Source organism: Bufo gargarizans, chromosome 11 (genome assembly GCF_014858855.1).
Source record: "Bufo gargarizans isolate SCDJY-AF-19 chromosome 11, ASM1485885v1, whole genome shotgun sequence".
NCBI lineage: Eukaryota > Metazoa > Chordata > Amphibia > Anura > Bufonidae > Bufo > Bufo gargarizans.
The window spans coordinates 79,532,903-79,554,428 of record NC_058090.1 but is presented as its reverse complement, the minus strand read 5'-3'; the positions used below and the strand labels follow the sequence as shown (position 1 = coordinate 79,554,428).

Below are 21,526 nucleotides of genomic sequence, written 5' to 3'. Positions count from 1 at the left end.
GATGTATACTTTTATAAAAAAAAATAAAAAAAAATAAAGCTCTAAATCAGATTGTCTTCTCAAAGGAATATATCCCCCCTAAGCATTTAGTCCTGAGAGCTTCTTTCTAGTTCAGCACATTATAAAAGGTGCAGTTCTTTATTGTCTTTGTCTGAGCTGTTATTCAGCCACGACCTACGAGAAGACAACACCTGGGCGCCAAATAAAAAATCCTACATCTAATTATGGGAAACACATCAGAGGTAAATACAATTATTTTTATTTTTTGCAGCATTAGGCTACATTCACACAAACGTATTTTGTTTCCGTGAACATTCCATTTTTTTTGCGGTTAGGATGCAGACCAATTCATTTCAATGGGTCCGCAAAAAATGCGGACAGGACACCGTGTGCTATCGGCATCCGTATGTCCTTTCTGTAGTCCCGCAAAAAAGAAAGAACATGTGTCATTCTTGTCCGTTTTGCTGACAAGAATAGGCATTGTTACAATGGATCCGCAAAAAAAAAAACAGATGCCGTACGGATGTAGTAGAGTTAACACACCTGCTTAATAAGACGTGTTATCTAAACTAAATGCATTAAGCAAACACCTTCAATTACTTTTCAATGGCTTTTGTTTCAAGATAACGCGATGAGTTAAGAAATTTAAGTTAAGAGTTTGTGTGTTAACCCTGCTACATCTGTACGGTCGTGTGAATGTAGCCTTAAACATATAGATTTTGCTACAGAATTATGGTGGGTTCACATCTGTGTTCTGGATTCCGTTATGGCTTTCTGTTATAACATGGTTATAACGGAAAATAACGGAATCCATAAAACGATAAAGATCCGTTATGCTGCCCATAGACTTGTATTATGACAGAATGCAAAACGGAAGCCTTTAAAAGGCATTCTGTCCTAATAGACGTCTATGGGAATCATAACGGATCCGTCCCGTTTCTGTTATGCAGAACAGAGAAATAAAGTCCTGTCAACAGGACTTTGATTTCCGTTTTGCTTAACGGGAATCAGACCGATCCGTTATGATTCCCATAGACTTCTATTAAGACGGATCAGAACAAAAGCTTCCGTTTTTTACTTCCGTCTTATAGATTTTGTTTTTTTCCATTATAACCATGTTATAATGGAAAGCCATAACGGAATCCAGAACGCAGATGTGAAGCTATCCTTAGCTGCAAATTTGGCCATGGATTTTACCAAATGTTATTTCCAAGGTCGAAATCCACTGCAAAGTCCACATCCAGTCATAAATATTTCAAAATAAAGGAAATTATGAGGACATTTTCTTTCTTAATCAATTTGCATTCTTATTCATTAATATTGTAAAACACATCACTTTTTATTACATCATATGGAAGCCAATTATGTACTGAAATAAAAAAAGAAATACTAAATTTAGAGGAAATTTAGCAAAATGCTAATTAATTGGCATAGGACTAAAATGTAACTATATGGTTGGACAGGAAATTGGGTAAGGGTACTTTCACGCTAACGGCAAGGAACTCCGGCGGGTGAGCAGCCTGTCGGATCCGTGCTGGCTGCCGCTAGTGCACGCGTGCCCCCGGACTACCGCTCCATCCGCATTAACTACAAACATGCCGAGAGGTGTACGGAATAAAATTGCACTGTTTACCCGCCGAAACAGCCTTCCGGAGTTGCTTGCCGCTAGTGTGAAACTAGCCTAAGGCCTCTTTCACACGAGCGTGACGGATTGGCTCCGGATGCGTTCAGTGAAACTCGCACCATTTTGCAAGCAAGTTCAGTCCGTTTTGTCTGTGATTGCCTTCAGTCGTTTTTTCCGCGTGGGTGCGTTTTGATGTGTTTTTCACGAGCATGATAAAAAACTGAAGGTTTGCAAACAACATCTCTTAGCAACCATCAGTGGCAAAAGCAGCACGTGTGAATACGGTCAAACATACATGTGAAACTATTTCTTATTATGTAAGCAACTTTCTAATAAATCAACTACCACAAATCAAAATTTGTTTTATATTATATAGGAATTGTTTCTGTACAAAACCCATCAAGTCAATAAGACCATAGTGATGGAATTCATACTTCTAGCGTTTTCCAGTTTACAGCACCTGCAGATTTTACTTTTTGCCTTCGTCCTCTTGGCATTTATATGCTGTGTTTTGGGGAACAGTGCCATACTTGTCTTAGTAAGATATGCACGTTCACTTCATACACCAATGTATTTTTTTATTAGCATCTTTGCTCTTCTGGAAATAATATTTGTATCTGTCACCGTTCCTAAACTTCTAGCTAATTTGATTAAAGCTAGCAGGAAGATCTCATTTGCAGGGTGCTTTGCCCAGTTGTACGCTTTTAATTCTTTGGGGGTGGCAGAATGTTACCTTCTAGCCGTTATGGCCTTTGATCGGAATTTAGCCATTAACAACCCTTTGCGTTATCCAGGTATTATGAACAAAGCTTTTTGTATTGAACTTGCAGTTGCCCCATGGATAATTGGATTTGTCCTAGCTGCCATACCTACAACAGTTACAGTTGAATTGGAGTTCTGTGGACCCAATGAAGTCAACCATTTCTTCTGTGACTTGGCTGCAATCCAAAATATAGCATGTTCCAATCCTTGGCTGAGCAACCTGGTCACGAGTTCAACAGCTATACTGGCCACCATGGTTCCATTTCTGATAATCTTAGGATTCTACATCCATATCATTGCCACAATCTCAAAAATTAAAAGCACTGTAGGCAAACAGAAAGCCTTCTCCACCTGTTCGTCTCATCTCATTGTAGCCAGTTTGTTCTACTGCTCAGCTATTGTTGTATATGGTAGACCCAAAGGCAGTCAACATGACAAATTTCTTGCCCTCGTGTACACTGTTATTATTCCATTGTTAAATCCATTTATTTATACCTTAAGAAACAAAGATGTGAAAGCAGCTCTAAGAAAATCAAAGCTACTAAGAGTCCTCAGTCAACTAAGATTCAGCAAATTCAGCAAGACCTTGGTAGATGTTCATAGTTGAGGGAAGGAACTTAGGTGAAATGTTTCAAAAGATTACATTCTATCTCCTCCTACCAACAAATCAATGTATATTTTGGTTGAATATTTAAATCCCTTCAAAAGACTAGGGGCACGTTCTCTACCCCAAGAAATATTTTAAGAGCACTAACTTTTCAAAAAACGTTTATTATATCATAGAGACACATTAAAATTTCATTGTGAGGTTATGAGTTCTGAGGCCCCATCAATTGCTTGAACAAGTAGAGAGAAGCTCATATATCATGCTCTCTCCATGCTGCAGAAGGCCTACCTCGGTTCATTCCTCTGCAGCGAAGAGAGAATGCTATGTGTGAGAGCTTCACTCTAGCGATTGGTGGGGTTTTCAGCAGTCAGACCCCCTCTATGACATATCATAAGTTAAATAAACCCTTTAACATTTCTCCAGATGGCAGATGAGCCCACAATCATTTGAGGGGATTTTACCTAGTTTTTGAGGGGATTTTACAACAACTTTTCACCATATTTTGTATTAGCCATTTATATACGTTAAGGATACTTTCACACTTGTGGCAGAAGATTCCAGCAGGCAGTTTCGTCGCCGGAACTGCCTGCCGGATCCGGAAATCCGGACGCCAATGGATGCATTTGTGAGACGGATCCGAATGCGGATCCGTCTCACAAATGCATTGCAATACCGGATCCGTCTTTCCAGTTGTCATTCGGAAAAACGGATCCAGAATTTATTTTTTTCCTCATTTTTAAAGGTCTGTGCATGCACAGACTGCAAAACCGGATCCATTTTGCCGGAATACTTGGGGCCGGATCAATGCATTTCAATGTCCGGCATTCCGGCAAGTGTTCAGGATTTTCTCCGGCCAAAAAACATAAGAGGGACTGAACTGATGCATCCTGATGCACACTGAACGGAATGCTCTCCATTCAGAATGCATTAAGATACACCTGATCAGTTTTTTCCGGTATTGAGCCCCGAGGACGGAATTCAATACTGGAAAACTTTAACGCAAGTGTGAAAGTACTCTAACAGGTTCTTCATGATTTATTTAGACTTTTATTTTTAATATTAAATTGTAAAGTGTACAGTAGTTCATTAAATCTTTCCTAAATAAGATTTTCTATGCTCCTTATTAGTTTTGTTCTTCTTCTTTGTACTGATCAGAAATTAAAAACATTTTCTAAATGAAGCTAAACTAATCTTTAAAGAGGTTTCAGGGATTCATATATTGACGACCTATCCTCTGGATAGGTCATCAATATCTAATGGGTGAGGGCCAGACTCTCGGCACCCCCACTGGCCAGTTGGTTGAGAAAGCTGCAGCGCTCCTGTAAGTGCTGTGGCCAGTAACATCCTGTCCATTGGTCAAATGTCCTATTTAATTGTTACATACTAAGCACGTCCACTATACTGTACAATGTAAAACGTCTCCGGTGCTCGCCGGAGTGCTGCAGCCTCTTCTACAGAATGACAGACCGGGGTGCTGGCTGTAGGATGCCCTTTGATTAGATATGTATGACTAGGGTTGAGAAAACCCGTGGAAGTTCGGGTTCGCTGGGTTCAGCCGAATTTCAGGTAAAAGTTCAGGTTCAGGACACGAACTTGACCGGAACTTCACCCTGAACCCGGACCCTATTTAAGTCAATGGGGACCCGAACTTCACTTTATTATTTTCAATTATAACATGGTTATAATGGAAAATAATAGCATTCTTAAAACAGAATGCTAAATAAAATGTCTATTGAGGGGCTAAAAATGATAATATTTTTAACCCCTCAATAGACATTTTATTTAACGTTCTGTTTTAAGAATGCTATTATTTGCCGTTATAACCATGGTATGAAAATATTAAAATCACCCGAACTTCAGTAAAAAAGTCCGTGTTCGGGTCCAGGACCCTGAACTCGCAAAGTTTGGTACAAACCCAAACTTTGCAGTTCGGGTTGGCTCAACTCTAGAAGACACGCAATGCGTTTTAGTAGACCGCGCGTATTTCAAAGTAACCACTCCAAATCAGAGTAACCACTTCTGCACGAGTGTGAATTGTACCCACGACACTTTTGGACCTGCTGCGGCTATCTATCCAGGCAACGTATCAGAAGATTTAATTTTTACTCTAGAAGACGCGCAGCTGGCATCGTCTTCTTGGTTCTTCTTTCAGGACCTGCAAAAGGACCTTTGATGACGTAATCTTCTATCTTCATTCAGCAGGACCTGTGCTGACGTCACTGCGCTCAACATGTGGTGAGTGCGATTACGTCATCAAAGGTCCTTTTGCAGGTCCTGAAAGAAGAAGCAAGAAGACGATGCCAGCTGCGCGTTCAATTGGATAAAGTGATGTATTTCTTTTTTAACCCCTTAATCCACATTTTAGTAAGCATTCTGTATTAAGAATGCTATTATTTTCCCTTATAACCATTAGTGATGAGCGGGAGGTGCCATATTCGATTTCGCGATATTTCGCGAATATTCGAATGAATATTCGTGTTATATTCGTCGAAATCGAATATTCGTAATTATTCAAATTATCGCGAATAATATACGAATAAAAATTTTCGCGTATTGCGATTATTTATCTTGATAGTATAAGGCAACGTTCCTATGCTAATTGACAATGGCTAGGCTAATATGTGTATTTTACGAAATTTCGTAATATTGCTCTAACTTCGTCTTTTAGAAATTTCGTAATATTGCTCTAACTTCGTCTTTTAGAATATTCGTAATATTCTAATAGACGAAGTTAGAGCAATATTAAGAACATTTGCAAAAGCCGAAATTGCGATGCGAGTAATATAATACGAAATAATCGCATGAAGATTTCAATTTAGCATTGCTTTATTCCATATTCTAGCCTAGTATGGAATATAGCAGTGCTAAGTTAGCACTGCTATATTCCATACTAAGCTAGACTATGGAATATAGCAGTGCTAAGTTGAAATCTTCATGCGATTATTTCGTATTATATTATTCGCATCGCAATTTCGACTTTTTCAAATGTTCTTATTATTGCTCTAACTTCGTCTTTTAGAATATTCGTAATATTCTGAAAGACGAAGTTAAAGCAATATTACGAATATTCTAAAAGACGAAGTTAGAGCAATATTACGAAATTTCGTAAAATACACATATAGATTGTAATTTAGCTTATATAGTGCTATAATCCCTTTTTTTTCCTCTAAGTTTTTTTTTGCCTCTTCTGAACTTAAGTTTTGTAAAATATGTACACTATTAAAAAATATTACTATAGCAGTATATTAGCTTAAATACAATCTATGTGTATTTTACGAAATTTCGTAATATTGCTCTAACTTCGTCTTTTCGAAATTTCGTAATATTGCTTTAACTTCGTCTTTCAGAATATTACGAAATTTCGAAAAGACGAAGTTAGAGCAATAATAAGAACATTTGCAAAAGCCGAAATTGCGATGCGAATAATATAATACGAAATAATCGCATGAAGATTTCAATTTAGCATTGCTTTATTCCATATTCTAGCCTAGTATGGAATGTAGCAGTGCTAACTTAGCACAGCTATATTCCATATTAGGCTAGAATATGGAATATAGCAGTGCTAAGTTGAAATCTTCATGCGGTTATTTCGTATTATATTACTCGCATCGCAATTTCGGCTTTTGCGAAATTTCATAAAATACACATATAGATTAGATTGTAATTTAGCTAATATTGAATATAGCAGTAAGTTGAAAACGCCACTGACTGGAGCAGCCAGGAAGCCAGGAATCCAAAGGACAGGTAAGAACAACTTTAGGGAAGTGGGAAAGGAAAAAATTCTAATAATAAAAAATAAAAAAAAAGACGAATATTCGAATTCGCGAATATATAGAACGATATTCTAAATATTCGCGAAATCTCGAAATTGCGATATTCGAGAAAAAAATTCGCGATTCGAATATTCGCGCTCAACACTAATAACCATATTATAAGGGAAAATAATACAGTGAGTACACTTTAATGGGGTCCGGGGTTACTTTTATCCCTATCATCTCCTAGCAACCATGTGTGAAAATCGCACCGCATCCGCACTTGCTTGCGGATGCTTGCGATTTTCACGCAGACCCATTAATTTCTGAAAAACGCAGAATATAGAACATGCTGCAATTTTCACGCAATGCACAAGTGATGCGTGAAAATCACTGCTCATCTGCACAGCCCCATTGAAGTTCACCTCACGCATTGCACCCACACTGAATTCTCGCCCATGTGAAAGGGGCTTTAGGGATAGGCCTCATGCACACAACCGTTCCATTTTTTGCTGTCCGCAAACCGCGGATCTGCAAAAAACAGAAGCCGCCCGTGTGCCTTCAGCAATTTGCAGAACGGAACGGGCAGCCCATTGTAGAAATGCCTATTCTTGTCCGCAAAACGGACAAGAATAGGACATGTTATATTTTTTTTGCGGGGCCCCGAAACGGAGCAATGGATGTGGACCGCATCTTTTGCAGCCCCATTGAAGTGAATGGGTCCACACCCGAGCCGCAAAAACTGCGGCTCGGATGCGGACCTGAACAATGGTCGTGTGCATGATGTTGACTCCCTGACCTATGTTCAACCACAAAGTTGAAATCCTGGAGAGAGAGGAACCATCTCGTGACCCTGTTTGTGATGTCTCATCCAGGTCAATGGGGCATTTTCGGACACCAGCCGGAATTTCCTACCCAGCAGGAAATATCGCAGAGAGTCTAGAGCCCACTTGATGGCCAGACACTCTTGCTCTATCACAGCATAGTTCCTCTCTGCCGCTGTCAGCTTCCTGCTGAGAAAGACTACAGGGTGTTCCTCCCCATTGACCACCTGAGACAGGATGGCACTTAGACCTGCACTTGAAGCGTCCGTCTGGACCACAAATTCTTTTGAGAAGTCTGGTGCGACAAGCACCGGAGACTCACATAAGGTCCTTTTTAAGTTTCTAAAAAGCCTCCTCAGCCTCCCTACTCCATTTGATCATGACGGATTTCTTTCCTTTTGTTAAGTCCGTCAAAGGGGCCGCAATAGTGGCAAAGTTAGGGACAAATCTCCTGTAGTAGCCCACTATCCCCAAGAACGCCCGAATCTGCTTCTTGGTACGAGGGCGAGGCCAGTTCTGTATGGCTTCTACCTTGCTCATCTGTAGCTTTACCAGCCCTCTGCCCAGGTACTTTGCTTCCTCCATCCCAATGGCGGACTTTTCCGGGTTCACTGTAAACCCTGCCCCTTTCAAAGAGTTTAGGACTGCCTGGACTCGAGGGAGATGGGATTCCCAATCGGTACTGAAAATGACAATGTCATCCAGGTATACTTATGCGTATATCGTCCATGGGGACCCAATATCTTGTCCATAGCTCTTTGAAACGTGGAAGGGGCAGAGTGTAAGTCAAAGGGCATCCTTTTGTATTGCCAGTGGCCCTCTGGAGTGGAGAATGCTGTATTTTCTATGGCTTCCCGGGTGAGAGGAATTTGCCAGTACCCTATCGTGAGATCCAGCGTAGTGATATATCGGGCAGGCACTTATCTCTGAATTAATTTGTCTACCCGGGGCATTGGGTAGGCATCAAACTTTAAAACCTCATTTAGTTTTCTGAAGTCATTGCAGAATCGCAGTGTGCCGTTGGGCTTCGGTACCAACACAATCGGACTTGACTATTCACTCAGCGATTCTTCAATGACATCCAGCTCAAGCATACTATTTACTTCTTTAGATACCGCTTTCCCCTGGGCCTCTGGAACTCGGTATGGCTTTAGCCGAATTATCACATTGGGCTCTGTGACAATGTCATGTTTAACGACATTAATGAGCTCTGGCAAACCTGAGAATTTATCTCTGTTTCTCTGAAGAAACTCTATTGTTTGTTGCCTTATAATTCACCTTACCTACCCTTTCTACCACCTCAAACGGACCCTGCCACCTGGCTAAGAACTTGCTTTCCACAGTGGGAATCAGAACCGCTACTCGGTCTCCTATTGAAAACTGCCTTAATTTAGCTGACCGGTTATATACCCGCCTCTGGGCATCCTGGGCCTTCACTTTAGCCACTCTCTCTCATTTGGGAGATGTGTTCTACCAGGGTCTGGTGTGGTGAGGACTCACCTTCCCAGGTTTCCTTCACCAAATCCAGAAGTCCACGGGGTCTCCGCCCATACAGTAGTTCAAATGGCGAGAATCCCGTGGAGGCCTGCGGAACCTCCCGTATGGCGAACAACAAGGCTGGTAGCAACATGTCCCAATCTTTTCCTTCCTTCTGGACTACTCTTTTTAACATGAGCTTTAATGTTTTGTTGAATCGCTCTACAAGGCCATCCGTCTGTGGGTGATAGACGGACGTCCGCAAATGTCGGATCTGAAACAGCTTGAAGAGGTCCGCCATGACCTTCGACATAAACGGGGTGCCCTGGTCTGTCAAGATCTCCTTGGGCAGCCCAGTGTGGGAGAACATCTGAAACAATTCCCGAGCTATGGCCTTAGAGGAGGTGTTCCTTAATTGGGACCGCCTCTGGGTACCTAGTTGCGTAATCTACCACGACTAGTATGTGCTGATGTCCCCATGCTGATTTTACCAACGGCCCCACCAGGTCCATGGCAATCTGCTCAAACTGTACCTCGATTATGGACAAAGGTACCAGGGGGTTCCGATAGTGTGACACTGGGGCTGTTAGCTGGCACGTGGGGCAGGACGCACAATACCTCTTCACCTCTGCCTTTACCCCAGTCCAGTAGAACCTGTCTGTTATCCTGGCCTCTGTCTTCTCTGCTCCCAGGTGTCCTCCTAATGCATCATTATGCGCCAAATCGAGGAGCTGTCTCCGATACGAGTGGGGCACCAGTAGATGTTCAATAATTTCCCCTCGGATTTCTGCCACTCAGTACAGGTAGTCCCCGCTTAGCGCAAAATGAGGGAACCTGAGTTCTGCATCGGTAACCTGTGAGACTCTATTTATAACCACCACCTGCTCTCTAGCATGTGTTTAGGAAGGATCCTGTAACTTGGCGGAGCCAAACGCACCCTTGGGTACATTCAGGTCTGGGTACATTGGTTCGGGTGAGGTCTCGCCCTCGTTTTCCTCGACTGGGGTCTGTGATGGGGAGAGTTTTGTTAACAGCGTCTAATATACCTGCTACCTGGTCCTCTGGTGGTCCCTTTTGCTTGGATCGACCACCAGAGGACACGGGCAGCTCTGTAAGTAGCACCAATCACCACACTACACTACACCCCCCGTCACTTATTAACCCCTGATCACTCCATATAGACTGCCTGATCACCCCCCCTGTAAGGCTCCGTTCAGACGTCCGTATGTGTTTTGCGGATCTGCGGATCCATGGACACCGGCAATGTGCTTTCCGCATTTTGCGGATCCGCACATTGCCAGAACTATATAGAAAATGACTTTTCATGTCCGCAATTGCGGACAAGAATAGGACGTGCTCTATTGGCTCTACAAAAAATGCAGTGTTCGCCCGATCAGGCCTGATCTTGTGCGCCCCTTGCGTTCAGTCCGCCCTACCACAGTGACAGAATTTTTTTTTTCTGATCACTGCAAAAACACCGTAAAATCGCTGTGGCACTATAAAGATCACTTTTGAGAGGCATGTAGAAGATATATTTTTTTGGGCACAAGTTAGCTGAAATTGTTTTTTTTGTTTTTTCTTACAGAGTCTAATATTCCACTAATTTGTGACAAAAAATAAAATCTTACATGAACTCACCATACCCCTCACGGAATCCAAATGCATAAAAATGCCCTGTGAAATCCTAAAGGTACTCACTGGAATTTGGGCCCCTTTGCGCATCTTGGCTGCAAAAAAGTGTCACACATGTGGTATCGCCGTACTCAGGAGAAGTAGGGAAATGTGTTTTGGGTTGTATTTTTACATATACCCATGCTGGGTGAGAGAAATATCTCAGTAAATTGACAACTTTGTATAAAAAATTCTAAAAGTTGTCATTTACAGAGATATTTCTCACACACAGTATGGGTATATGTAAAAATACACCCCAAAACACATTGCCCTACTTCTCCTGAGTACGGCGATACCACATGTGTGACACTTTTTTGCAGCCTAGGTGCACAAAGGGGCTCAAATTCCAATGAGTGCCTTTTAGGAGGGCATTTTTAGACATTTGGATTCCAGACTTCTTCTCACGCTTTAGGGCGTCTAAAATGCCAGGGCAGTATAAATACCCCATATGTGACCCCATTTTGGAAAGAAGACACCCCAAGGTATTCCAGGAGGGGCATGGCGAGTTCATGTAAAATTTTATTTTTTGTCACAAGTTAGTGGAATATGAGACTTTGTAAGAAAAAAATTAAAAAAATACACGGAATACCTTGGGGTGTCTTCTTTCCAAAATGGGGTCTCTTGTGGGGTATTTATACTGCCCTAGAATTTTAGGGGCCCTAAAGCGTGAGAAGTAGTTTGGAATCCAAATGCGTAAAAAATGCACTGTGAAATCCTATAGATACTCATTGGAATTTGGGCCCATTTGTGCACCTAGGCTGCAAAAAAGTGTCACAAATGTGGTATCGCCGTACTCAGGAGAAGTAGGGCAATGTGTTTTGGGGTGTATTTTTACATATATCCATGCTGGGTGAGATAAATATCTCTGTAAAATGACAACTTTGTATTAAAAAAATGGGAAAGGTTTTCTTTTATAGAGATATTTATTGCACCCAGCATGAGTATATGTGAAATACACCCCAAAACACATTGCCCTACTTCTTCTGAGTACGGCAATACCACATGTGTGACACTTTTTTGCAACCTAGGTGCGCAAAGGGGCCCAAATACCAATGAGTACTTTTAGGATTTCACAGGGCATTTTTTACGCATTTGGATTCCAAACTTCTTCTCACGCTTTAGGGCCCCTAAAATGCATGGGCAGTATAAATACCCCACATGTGACCTCATTTTGGAAAGAAGACACCCCAAGGTATCCCGTGAGGGGTATGGTAAATTCATGTAAAATTTAATTTTTTGTCACAAGTTAGTGGAATATGAGACTTTTCCGCTAACTTGTGACAAAAAATAAAATTTCCATGAACTCACTATGCCCATCAGCGAATGCCTTAGGGGGTCTACTTTCCAAAATGGGGTCATTTGTGGGGTGTTTCTACTGTCTGGGCATTGTAGAACCTCAGGAAATATAACAGGTGCTCAGAAAGTCAAAGTGCGTAAATTAATTTTTGTGCACCATAGTTTGTAAACGCTATAACTTTTACCCAAACCAATAAATATATACTTATTGCTTTTTTATCAAAGACGTGGAACAATACATTTAGAGAAAAATATATAGAAATTTAGTTTTATTTGAAAAATTTTACAACAGAAACAGAAAAATGTCATTTTTTTGCAAAGATTTCGGACAATTTTGATTAATATCAAAAAAAGTTAAAATGTCAACAGCAATGAAATACCACCAAATGAAAGCTCTAATAGTGAGAATAAAAGGAGGTAAAATTAATTTGGGTGGTAAGTTGTATGACCGAGCAATAAACCGTGAAAGTAGTGTAGTGCAGAATTGTAAAAAGTGGTCTGGTCATTAACACCTTAAGGTGTTTTTTTGCAAATCTTTTGCAAATCTGACCAGTGTCACTTTATGTGGTGATAACTTTAAAACGCTTTGACTTATCCAGGCCATTCTGAGATAGTTTTTTTGGCACATATTGTACTTCATGACACTGGTAAAATGAAGTAAAAAAAAAAAAAAATTATTTATAAAAAAATACCAAATTTTCCAAAAATTCTTAAAAAATTTCAAATTTCCAAGTTTCAATTTCTCTACTTCTATAATACATAGTAATACCTCCAAACATAGTTATTACTTTACATTCCCCATATGTCTACTTTATGTTTGCATCATTTTAGGAATGATATTTTATATTTTGGGGATGTTACAAGGCTTAGAAGTTTGGAAGCAAATCTTGAAATTGTTCTGAAATTTTCAAAAACCCAATTTTTAGGGACCAGTTCAGGTCTGAAGTCACTTTGTGAGGCTTATATAATAGAAACCACCCAAAGATGACACCATTCTAGAAACTACACCCCTCAAGGTATTCAAAACTGATTTTACAAACTTTGTTAACCCTTTAGGTGTACCACAAGAATTAATGGAAAATAGAGATACAATTTCAAAATTTCACTTTTTTGGCAGATTTTCCATTTTAATATTTTTTTCCATTTACAAAGCAAGGGTTAACAGCCAAACAAGACTCATTATTTATGGCCCTGATTCTGTAGTTTACAGAAACTCCATATATGTGGTCGTAAACTGCTGTATGGGCACATGGCAGGGCGCAGAAGGAAAGGAATGCCATACGGTTTCTGGAAGGCCGATTTTGCTAGACAGTTTTTTTTTTTACACCGTGACCCATTTGAAGCCCCCCTGATGCACCCCTAGAGTAGAAACTCCATAAAATTGACTCCATCTAAGAAACTACACCCCTTAAGGTATTCAAAACAGATTTTACAAATGTCATTAACCCTTTAGGCGTTCCACAAGAGTTATTGGCAATTAGAGATGAAATTTCAGAATTTCCATTTTACAATTTTTTTTTCTAGTTACAAAGCAAGGGTTAACAGCCAAACAAAACTCATTATTTATGGCCATGATTCTGTAGTTTACAGAAACACCCCATATGTGGTTGTAAACTGCTGTACGGGCACACGGCAGGGCGCAGAAGGAAAGGAATGCCATATGGTTTTTGGAAGGCAGATTTTGATAGACAGTTTTTTTGGACACCATGTCCCATTTGAAGCCCCCCTAATGCACCACTAGAGTAGAAACTCCAAAAAAGTGACCCCATTTTAGAAGCTACGGGATAGGGTGGAAGTTTTGTTGGTACTAGTTTAGGGTACATATGATTTTTGGTTGCTCTTTATTACACTTTTTGTAAGGCAAGGTAACAAGAATAGCTTTTTTGGCACCTTTTTTTGTTATTTACAACATTCATCTGATAGATTAGATCATGTGGTATTTATTATAGAGCAGGTTGTCACGGACGCGGCGATACCTAATATGTATACAATTTTTTTATTTATGTAAGTTTTACACAATGATTTCATTTTAGAAACAAAAAAAATATGTTTTAGTGCCTCCATAGTCTGAGAGCCATAGTTTTTTCAGTATTTGGGCAATTATCTAAAGTAGGGTCTCATTTTTTGTGGGATGAGATGACGGTTTTATTGGCACTATTTTGGGGTGGATATGACTTTTTGATCACTTGCTATTACACTTTATGTGACATAAGATGACAAAAAATTGCTTTTTTTACACCATTTATATTTTTTATTTTAGGGGGTTAGGTCATGTGATATTTTTATAGAGCCGGTCGATACGGATGTGGCGATCCCTAATATGTATACTTTTTTAAATTTATGTAAGTTTTACATAATGATTTCATTTTTGAAACAAAAAAAAATCATGTTTTAGTGTTTCCATAGTCTAAGAGCCATAGTTTTTTAAGTTTTTGGGAGATTATCATGGGTAGGGTATGATTTTTGCGGGATGAGATGACGGTTTGATTGGCGCTATTTTGGGGTGCATATGACTTTTTGATCGCTTGCTATTACACTTTTTGTGATGTAAGGTGACAAAAAATTATTTTTTATTTTTTACGGTGTTCAACTGAGGGGTTATCTCATGTGATATTATTATAGAGCTGGTCGATACGGATGCGGCGATACCTAATATGTATACTTTTTTTTATTTATGTAAGTTTTACCCAATAATATCATTTTTGAAACAAAAAAAATCATGTCCCCATAATTTTTTTTTTTTTTGGGCCATTGTCTCATGTAGGGGCTCATTTTTTGTGGGATGAGGTGACGGTTTGATTGGTACTATTTCGGCGTACATGCAACTCTTTTGATCACTCTTATTACCTTTTTTGGGAAGTAAGGTGGGCAAAATTTCAATTTCCTGATAGTTTTTTTCTTTTTAATTTTTTTGGCGTTCTCCGTGCGGGGAAAGTAACATGACTGTTTTATAGATCAGGTCGTTACGGATGCGGCGATACCTAATATGTGTAGTGTATTTTATTTTTTTAATTTTTATTCAGTGATAAATGTGTTTTTATTATCTTTACATTTTTTCTGCCACAACTGAGCAGACGGGGAAGGGGAAGGAGGGGAGCTCCCTCCCTCTGTCCCCCCATCTATATGGGGGCTGAAAAGGCACAGCAGCCCCCCGATGACAGAGGGAGGGAGCTCCCTGACTTAACCCTTTCCATACAGCGGTCCGTACGGACTGCTGTATGGAAAGGGTGAAACGGCTGACATCGCGATGTCAGCCGTTTATACCAGAGCGTCATTTTAAAGTTTCTGATCCCTGCGGTCAGGGACCCTCAGGTATCAGAAACTACAGAAAGCGCTGCAAACCGCAGGTCTGAATTGACCTGCGGTTTGCACCAATCGCCGATACGGGGGGGTCACAGGACCCCCCTCGGCATTGACCCTGGGTGCCTGGCTGTGTGTAACAGCCGACACTCAGCACTGTCAACATGTTTGCAGACATGGTGACAGTTTAATGCCAGGACGAGTATACTCGTCCTGGAGCGCTAAGTACCAGTGTTCCAGGACGAGTATACTCGTCCAAGGTCCTGAAGGTGTTAAGGGGGTTTACGCCAGGGGGGCTGAGGTGGTTAAAGTCCGCTTAGTTCAGTACAACATAATCAATAGAACAGTCCATTCAAAAATAAAGGTATTTTTACCCTGGGTTCTTTTTAGTCCGTAGTAGATTCCAGTCGGCTTTCCTGCCAAACTTTCCACATGTCCTCAGTTTCCGGCTCTGTTCACAGCCAACCACAGCAGTGTGTCCACCACACCACACACTCCACACCACCACCTCACTTCCTTTTCCTCTTATCAGGAGAGTGCGTTAACCCTGTGGTTACCGGATCCTAGGTAGTGCTTTCTTAAAGGCACCACAACCCAAATAATGGTGATACATATCTGTCACTGAGGACCCAACCTTGGCGTCCTCTACAATAGATATATATATATATATATATATATATATATAAGCAAAAAACGGAACAGCACCTCCTGAGACTAATCGCAGGTGCAGGCTACCCGGCAATAATACAGCAAACAAATAAAGTAGCAGCACACCACTAAATGCACTAAGACTGAGTATACAAGTGAATATGTGAACAGGGTCAAATACATGACGCCAATATTATTATTATTATTATTATTTACTGCAAATGCAGTAAAGAAGCTTTTAGCGCATATTATTGATCAAAAATATGTCGGGCCCACCTACCAGGCGACAAGGTTGCTTCTTATCAGGTGGGACCTACTCTAACATGGAGGGTCCAGCTCCATTTTCACTCTGATTTAAAAACACCAAGGGCTGGGGGATGGGCGAGGAGTGCTAAGTTCCAAAGAGGATGCCTAGTCCTCTATAATATACATATAAGCAAAAAACGGAACAGCACCTCCTGAGACTAATCGCAGGTGCAGGCTACCCGGCAATAATACAGCAAACAAATAAAGTAGCAGCACACCACTAAATGCACTAAGACTGAGTATACAAGTGAATATGTGAACAGGGTCAAATACATGACGCCAATATTATTATTATTATTATTATTATTTACTGCAAATGCAGTAAAGAAGCTTTTAGCGCATATTATTGATCAAAAATATGTCGGGCCCACCTACCAGGCGACAAGGTTGCACCTGCGATTAGTCTCAGGAGGTGCTGTTCCGTTTTTTGCTTATATGTATATTATAGAGGACTAGGCATCCTCTTTGGAACTTAGCACTCCTCGCCCATCCCCCAGCCCTTGGTGTTTTTAAATCAGAGTGAAAATGGAGCTGGACCCTCCATGTTAGAGTAGGTCCCACCTGATAAGAAGCAACCTTGTCGCCTGGTAGGTGGGCCCGACATATTTTTGATCAATAATATGCGCTAAAAGCTTCTTTACTGCATTTGCAGTAAATAATAATAATAATAATAATAATATTGGCGTCATGTATTTGACCCTGTTCACATATTCACTTGTATACTCAGTCTTAGTGCATTTAGTGGTGTGCTGCTACTTTATTTGTTTGCTGTATTATTGCCGGGTAGCCTGCACCTGCGATTAGTCTCAGGAGGTGCTGTTCCGTTTTTTGCTTATATGTATATTATAGAGGACTAGGCATCCTCTTTGGAACTTAGCACTCCTCGCCCATCCCCCAGCCCTTGGTGTTTTTAAATCAGAGTGAAAATGGAGCTGGACCCTCCATGTTAGAGTAGGTCCCACCTGATAAGAAGCAACCTTGTCGCCTGGTAGGTGGGCCCGACATATTTTTGATCAATAATATGCGCTAAAAGCTTCTTTACTGCATTTGCAGTAAATAATAATAATAATAATAATATTGGCGTCATGTATTTGACCCTGTTCACATATTCACTTGTATACTCAGTCTTAGTGCATTTAGTGGTGTGCTGCTACTTTATTTGTTTGCTATATATATATATATATATATATATATATATATATATATAAAATTAATTATTATTTATTTTTAACTCTCCATTAAGTAACCTGCTTTTAATTATTTCATAATGGCCCCTGAAGTCCCCCCCCTCCCCCCTTGCATTATTCTAGTCAGCACCTACTGATTTAATACACACATTCTCCAACTGCATTAATATATTTCCACCTGCAATACCACAAGCGGCCGCTAGATGGCCTACCTAACAACAGCCGTAACACTAGTCCACCAGCAGAGGAAGGGAACGGAGCTACGAGCCAGTGCACAGACAGAACAGGCAATCGCATGATGCTGAACTATGAAGCAGACAGGGCAGAGCTGCCCCTGGGTTAGACAATAAATCAAGCCGACCTCGTTATAAGGCAAAACCCCCTACACAATGCCGACCAGATCTGACACTGGACCCACGGAAAGCCTCAATCTTACCGAAAGTGCCGGTGTTCTGACTGCCAAAGGAAAGATGCTGCCCGCTCGAATCTCCCGCTTCCCCAGTGCAGTGGACGAACCAGAAGTGACGTGAGACACCCAGTCGTCATTCTGATGCGTCCCTCCATGTTTTCTTTGCGAGTAACCCCGCCTCCCCTCGCACAAATCTGGCAAATAAATTTGCCTATAACATGTCAGTGTCACTCCAAATCTATTTAGCATTGCTGTCTTTGCATTAAAGAGCTTGAAATACAATAGAGACAAAGAGATACATTTTGAAAAGAAAAGAAATAATAAAAGAAATGAAATATAAGTCCTAGGAGACCTCAGAGTGCCATACACTAATTTTCAAGCCAATTAGAGCACTTTCAATCCAGGTCAAATTTATAAACACTCAAATCAAAATTTGTTAGAGAAGCACCCAAAATATTTTCAAGAAATTCACTGATTTCTAGTGAAGAATATTGGACATAAACAAAGGGACAGTTATCATTCATCTACAGTATGTCAATGGTTCTAGAGACAAACATAGCAAATTTTGGAACTCATATTACTTGTGCTAAATTCTTGACTATTTTGGGCTATATGCGTTGGTCTCCACAGATGGGTGGGAGAATGGGCACTGCGAGGCTGGGTCTAGTTGGCCCAGTGCATTTATTATTGTTTATGTTTAGTAACTTGGTGCAGATTTCAGTTCTGGTGCACAGCCTTTCACAGATTCACCAAGACTCTAGAAATTAAAGGACAGTGAGTGAAATAAGGAGGGGGGGGGGGGGATGCAGAGAAAGCTGACATAGCCAGAAGCATTATGCTGTTGGATTAATTTAATCCAGCTATGTGAAGGAGTTTCACAGACTTTGCAGCAGCAAAATGTTTTTTTATGTTTTTTTTTAAAAATAGAATACTATTTAGAAATGTTTAATATTTTGCATTTAGGGAACACAAGAGCAATATTGTTTTTGCAAATTAACTGCACAAAGGTGTCCACAGCCTTTAACCTTCTCAGGACCGCCGCACGCAGGATTGTTCCTCCTGGACGCGGCTATACGTCCTCTCGCGAGAGGTGAGATTTCCTGTGAACGCGCGCACACAGGGGCGCGCGTTCACAGGATCGCAAGGTAAACCAGTGGATCTACAGCCTGCCAGCGGCAATCATTCGCTGGCAGGCTGTAGATGCGACTTTTTTTTAACCCTTGAAAGGTATATCAGATGCTGTTTTGTTAACAGCGTCTGATATACCTGCTACCTGGTCCTCTGGTGGTCCCTTTTGCTTGGATCGACCACCAGAGGACACAAGCAGCTCTGTTATAAGTAGCACCAAGCACCACACTACACTACACTGCACCCCCCGTCACTTATTAACCCCTGATCACCCCCCTGTAAGGCTTCATTCAGACGTCTGTATGTGTTTTGCGGATCCACGGATCCGCGGATCCGCAAAACACGGACACCGCGGATCTGAAAAACACGGACACCGTCAATGTGCGGATCAGAACATTGCCAGAACTATATAGAAAATGCCAGAATAGGACATGTTCTATAGGCTCTACAAAAAACACAGTGTTCGCCCGATCAGGCCTGATCTTGTGCGCACAGTTGCAAAAACACCGTAAAATCCCTGTGGCGCTATAAAGATCACTTTTGAGGGGCATGGCGAGTTCATAGAAGATTTTTTCTTTTTGGCACAAGTTAGCGGAATTTTTATATATTTTTTTTCTTACAAAGTCTCATATTCCACTAACTTGTGACAAAAAATAAAATCTCACATGAACTCACCATACCCCTCACAGAATCCAAATGCGTAAACATTTTTAGACATTTATATTCCAGACTTCTTCTCACGCTTTAGGGCCCCTAAAATGCCAGGGCAGAATAAATACCCCATAAGTGACCCCATTTTGGAAACAAGACACCCCAAGGTATTCCGTGAGAGGCATAGTGAGTTCCTAGAATATATTAATTTTTTGGCACAAGTTAGCGGAAAATGTTTTTTTTTTTTTTTTTTTCTCTTACAAAATTATTTTCCGCTAACTTGTGCAAAAAAAAATATTCTAGGAACTCACCATGCCCCTCACGGAATGCCTTGGGGTGTCTTCTTTCCAAAATGGGGTCACATGTGGGGTATTTATACTGTCCTGGTATTTTAGGGGCCCTAAAGCGTGAGAAGAAGTCTGGAATCCAAATGCCTAAAAATGCCCTCCTAAAAGATACTCATTGGAATTTGGGCCCCTTTGAGCACCTAGGCTGCAAAAAAGTGTCACACATGTGGTATTGCCATACTCAGGAGACGTAGGGCAATGTGTTTTGGGTAGGGATGAGCGAACTCGAACTGTATAGTTCGGGTTCGTACCGAATTTTGGGGTGTCCGTGACACGGACCCGAACCCGGACATTTTCGTAAAAGTCCGGGTTCGGGTTCGGTGTTCGTCGCTTTCTTCGCGCTTTTGTGACGCTTTCTTGGCGCTTTTTGAAAGGCTGCAAAGCAGCCAATCAACAAGCGTCATACTACTTGCCCCAAGAGGCCATCACAGCCATGCCTACTATTGGCATGGCTGTGATTGGCCAGAGCACCATGTGACCCAGCCTCTATTTAAGCTGGAGTCACATAGCGCCGCCCGTCACTCTGCTCTGATTAGCGTAGGGAGAGGTTGCGGCTGCGACAGTAGGGCGAGATTAGGCAGATTAACTCCTCCAAAGGACTTGATTAACTGATCGATCTGCAGCTGTGGATCATTGAGCTGCTGATCCTCAATTGCTCACTGTTTTTAGGCTGCACAGACCGTTTGTCAGTCACATTTTTCTGGGGTGATCGGCGGCCATTTTGTGTCTTGTGGTGCGCCAGCACAAGCTGCGACCAAGTGCATTTAACCCTCAATGGTGTGGTTGTTTTTTGGCTAAAGCCTACATCAGGGTGAAGCTGTCACACCAAGTGCATTTAACCCTCAGTAGTGTGGTTGGTCAAGCTATCACACCAAGTGCATTTAACCAGCAATAGTCTGTTCATTTTTTGGCCATATACTAAATCAGGGGCAAGCTGCGCCCGTCACCAAGTGCATTTAACCCTCAGTAGTGTGGTTGGTCAAGCTGTGACACCAAGTGCATTTAACCAGCAATAGTCTGTTCATTTTTTGGCCATATACTACATCAGGGGCAAGCTGCGCCCATCACCAAGTGCATTTAACCAGCAATAGTGTGGTTATTTTTTGGCCATATCCCAGTCTAATTCTGTCACTAAATCCATACCGGTCACCCAGCGCCTAAATACTAGGCCTCAAATTTATATCCCGCTAAATCTCTCGTTACCGCTGTCCTGTTGTGGCTGGGAAAGTTATTTAGTGTCCGTCAAAGCACATTTTTTGTTCTGGGTTGAAATACAATTCCCAATTTAGCAATTTAAAAATTTAGTGGTTTCTGCTGTATCAGAGCTATTTGAAATCTATCCCTAAAAGGGTATATAATATTCAAGGTGCACATAGGGTCATTCAGAATAACTTCACACACCCGCTACTGTGCATTTCCAAGTCTAATTCTGTCACTAAACCCATACCTGTCACCCAGCGCCTAAATACTAGGCCTCAAATTTATATCCAGCTAAATCTGTCCTTAGTGCTGTAGCTGGGCGAGTTATTTAGTGTCCG

General features: G+C 41.2%; 1 protein-coding gene across 1 annotated transcript; it reads left to right on the top strand.

Annotated features, from left to right (window-relative positions):
• Nucleotides 1-224: 224 nt before the first annotated feature.
• LOC122921331 (olfactory receptor 10A4-like) lies at nucleotides 225-2,993 on the top strand. Its single transcript, XM_044271308.1, has 2 exons — nucleotides 225-242; nucleotides 2,001-2,993. Exons 1-2 carry the CDS (start codon nucleotides 225-227, stop codon nucleotides 2,991-2,993), a joined length of 1,011 nt encoding a protein of 336 aa, XP_044127243.1.
• The last annotated feature ends 18,533 nt before the right edge of the window (nucleotides 2,994-21,526 follow it).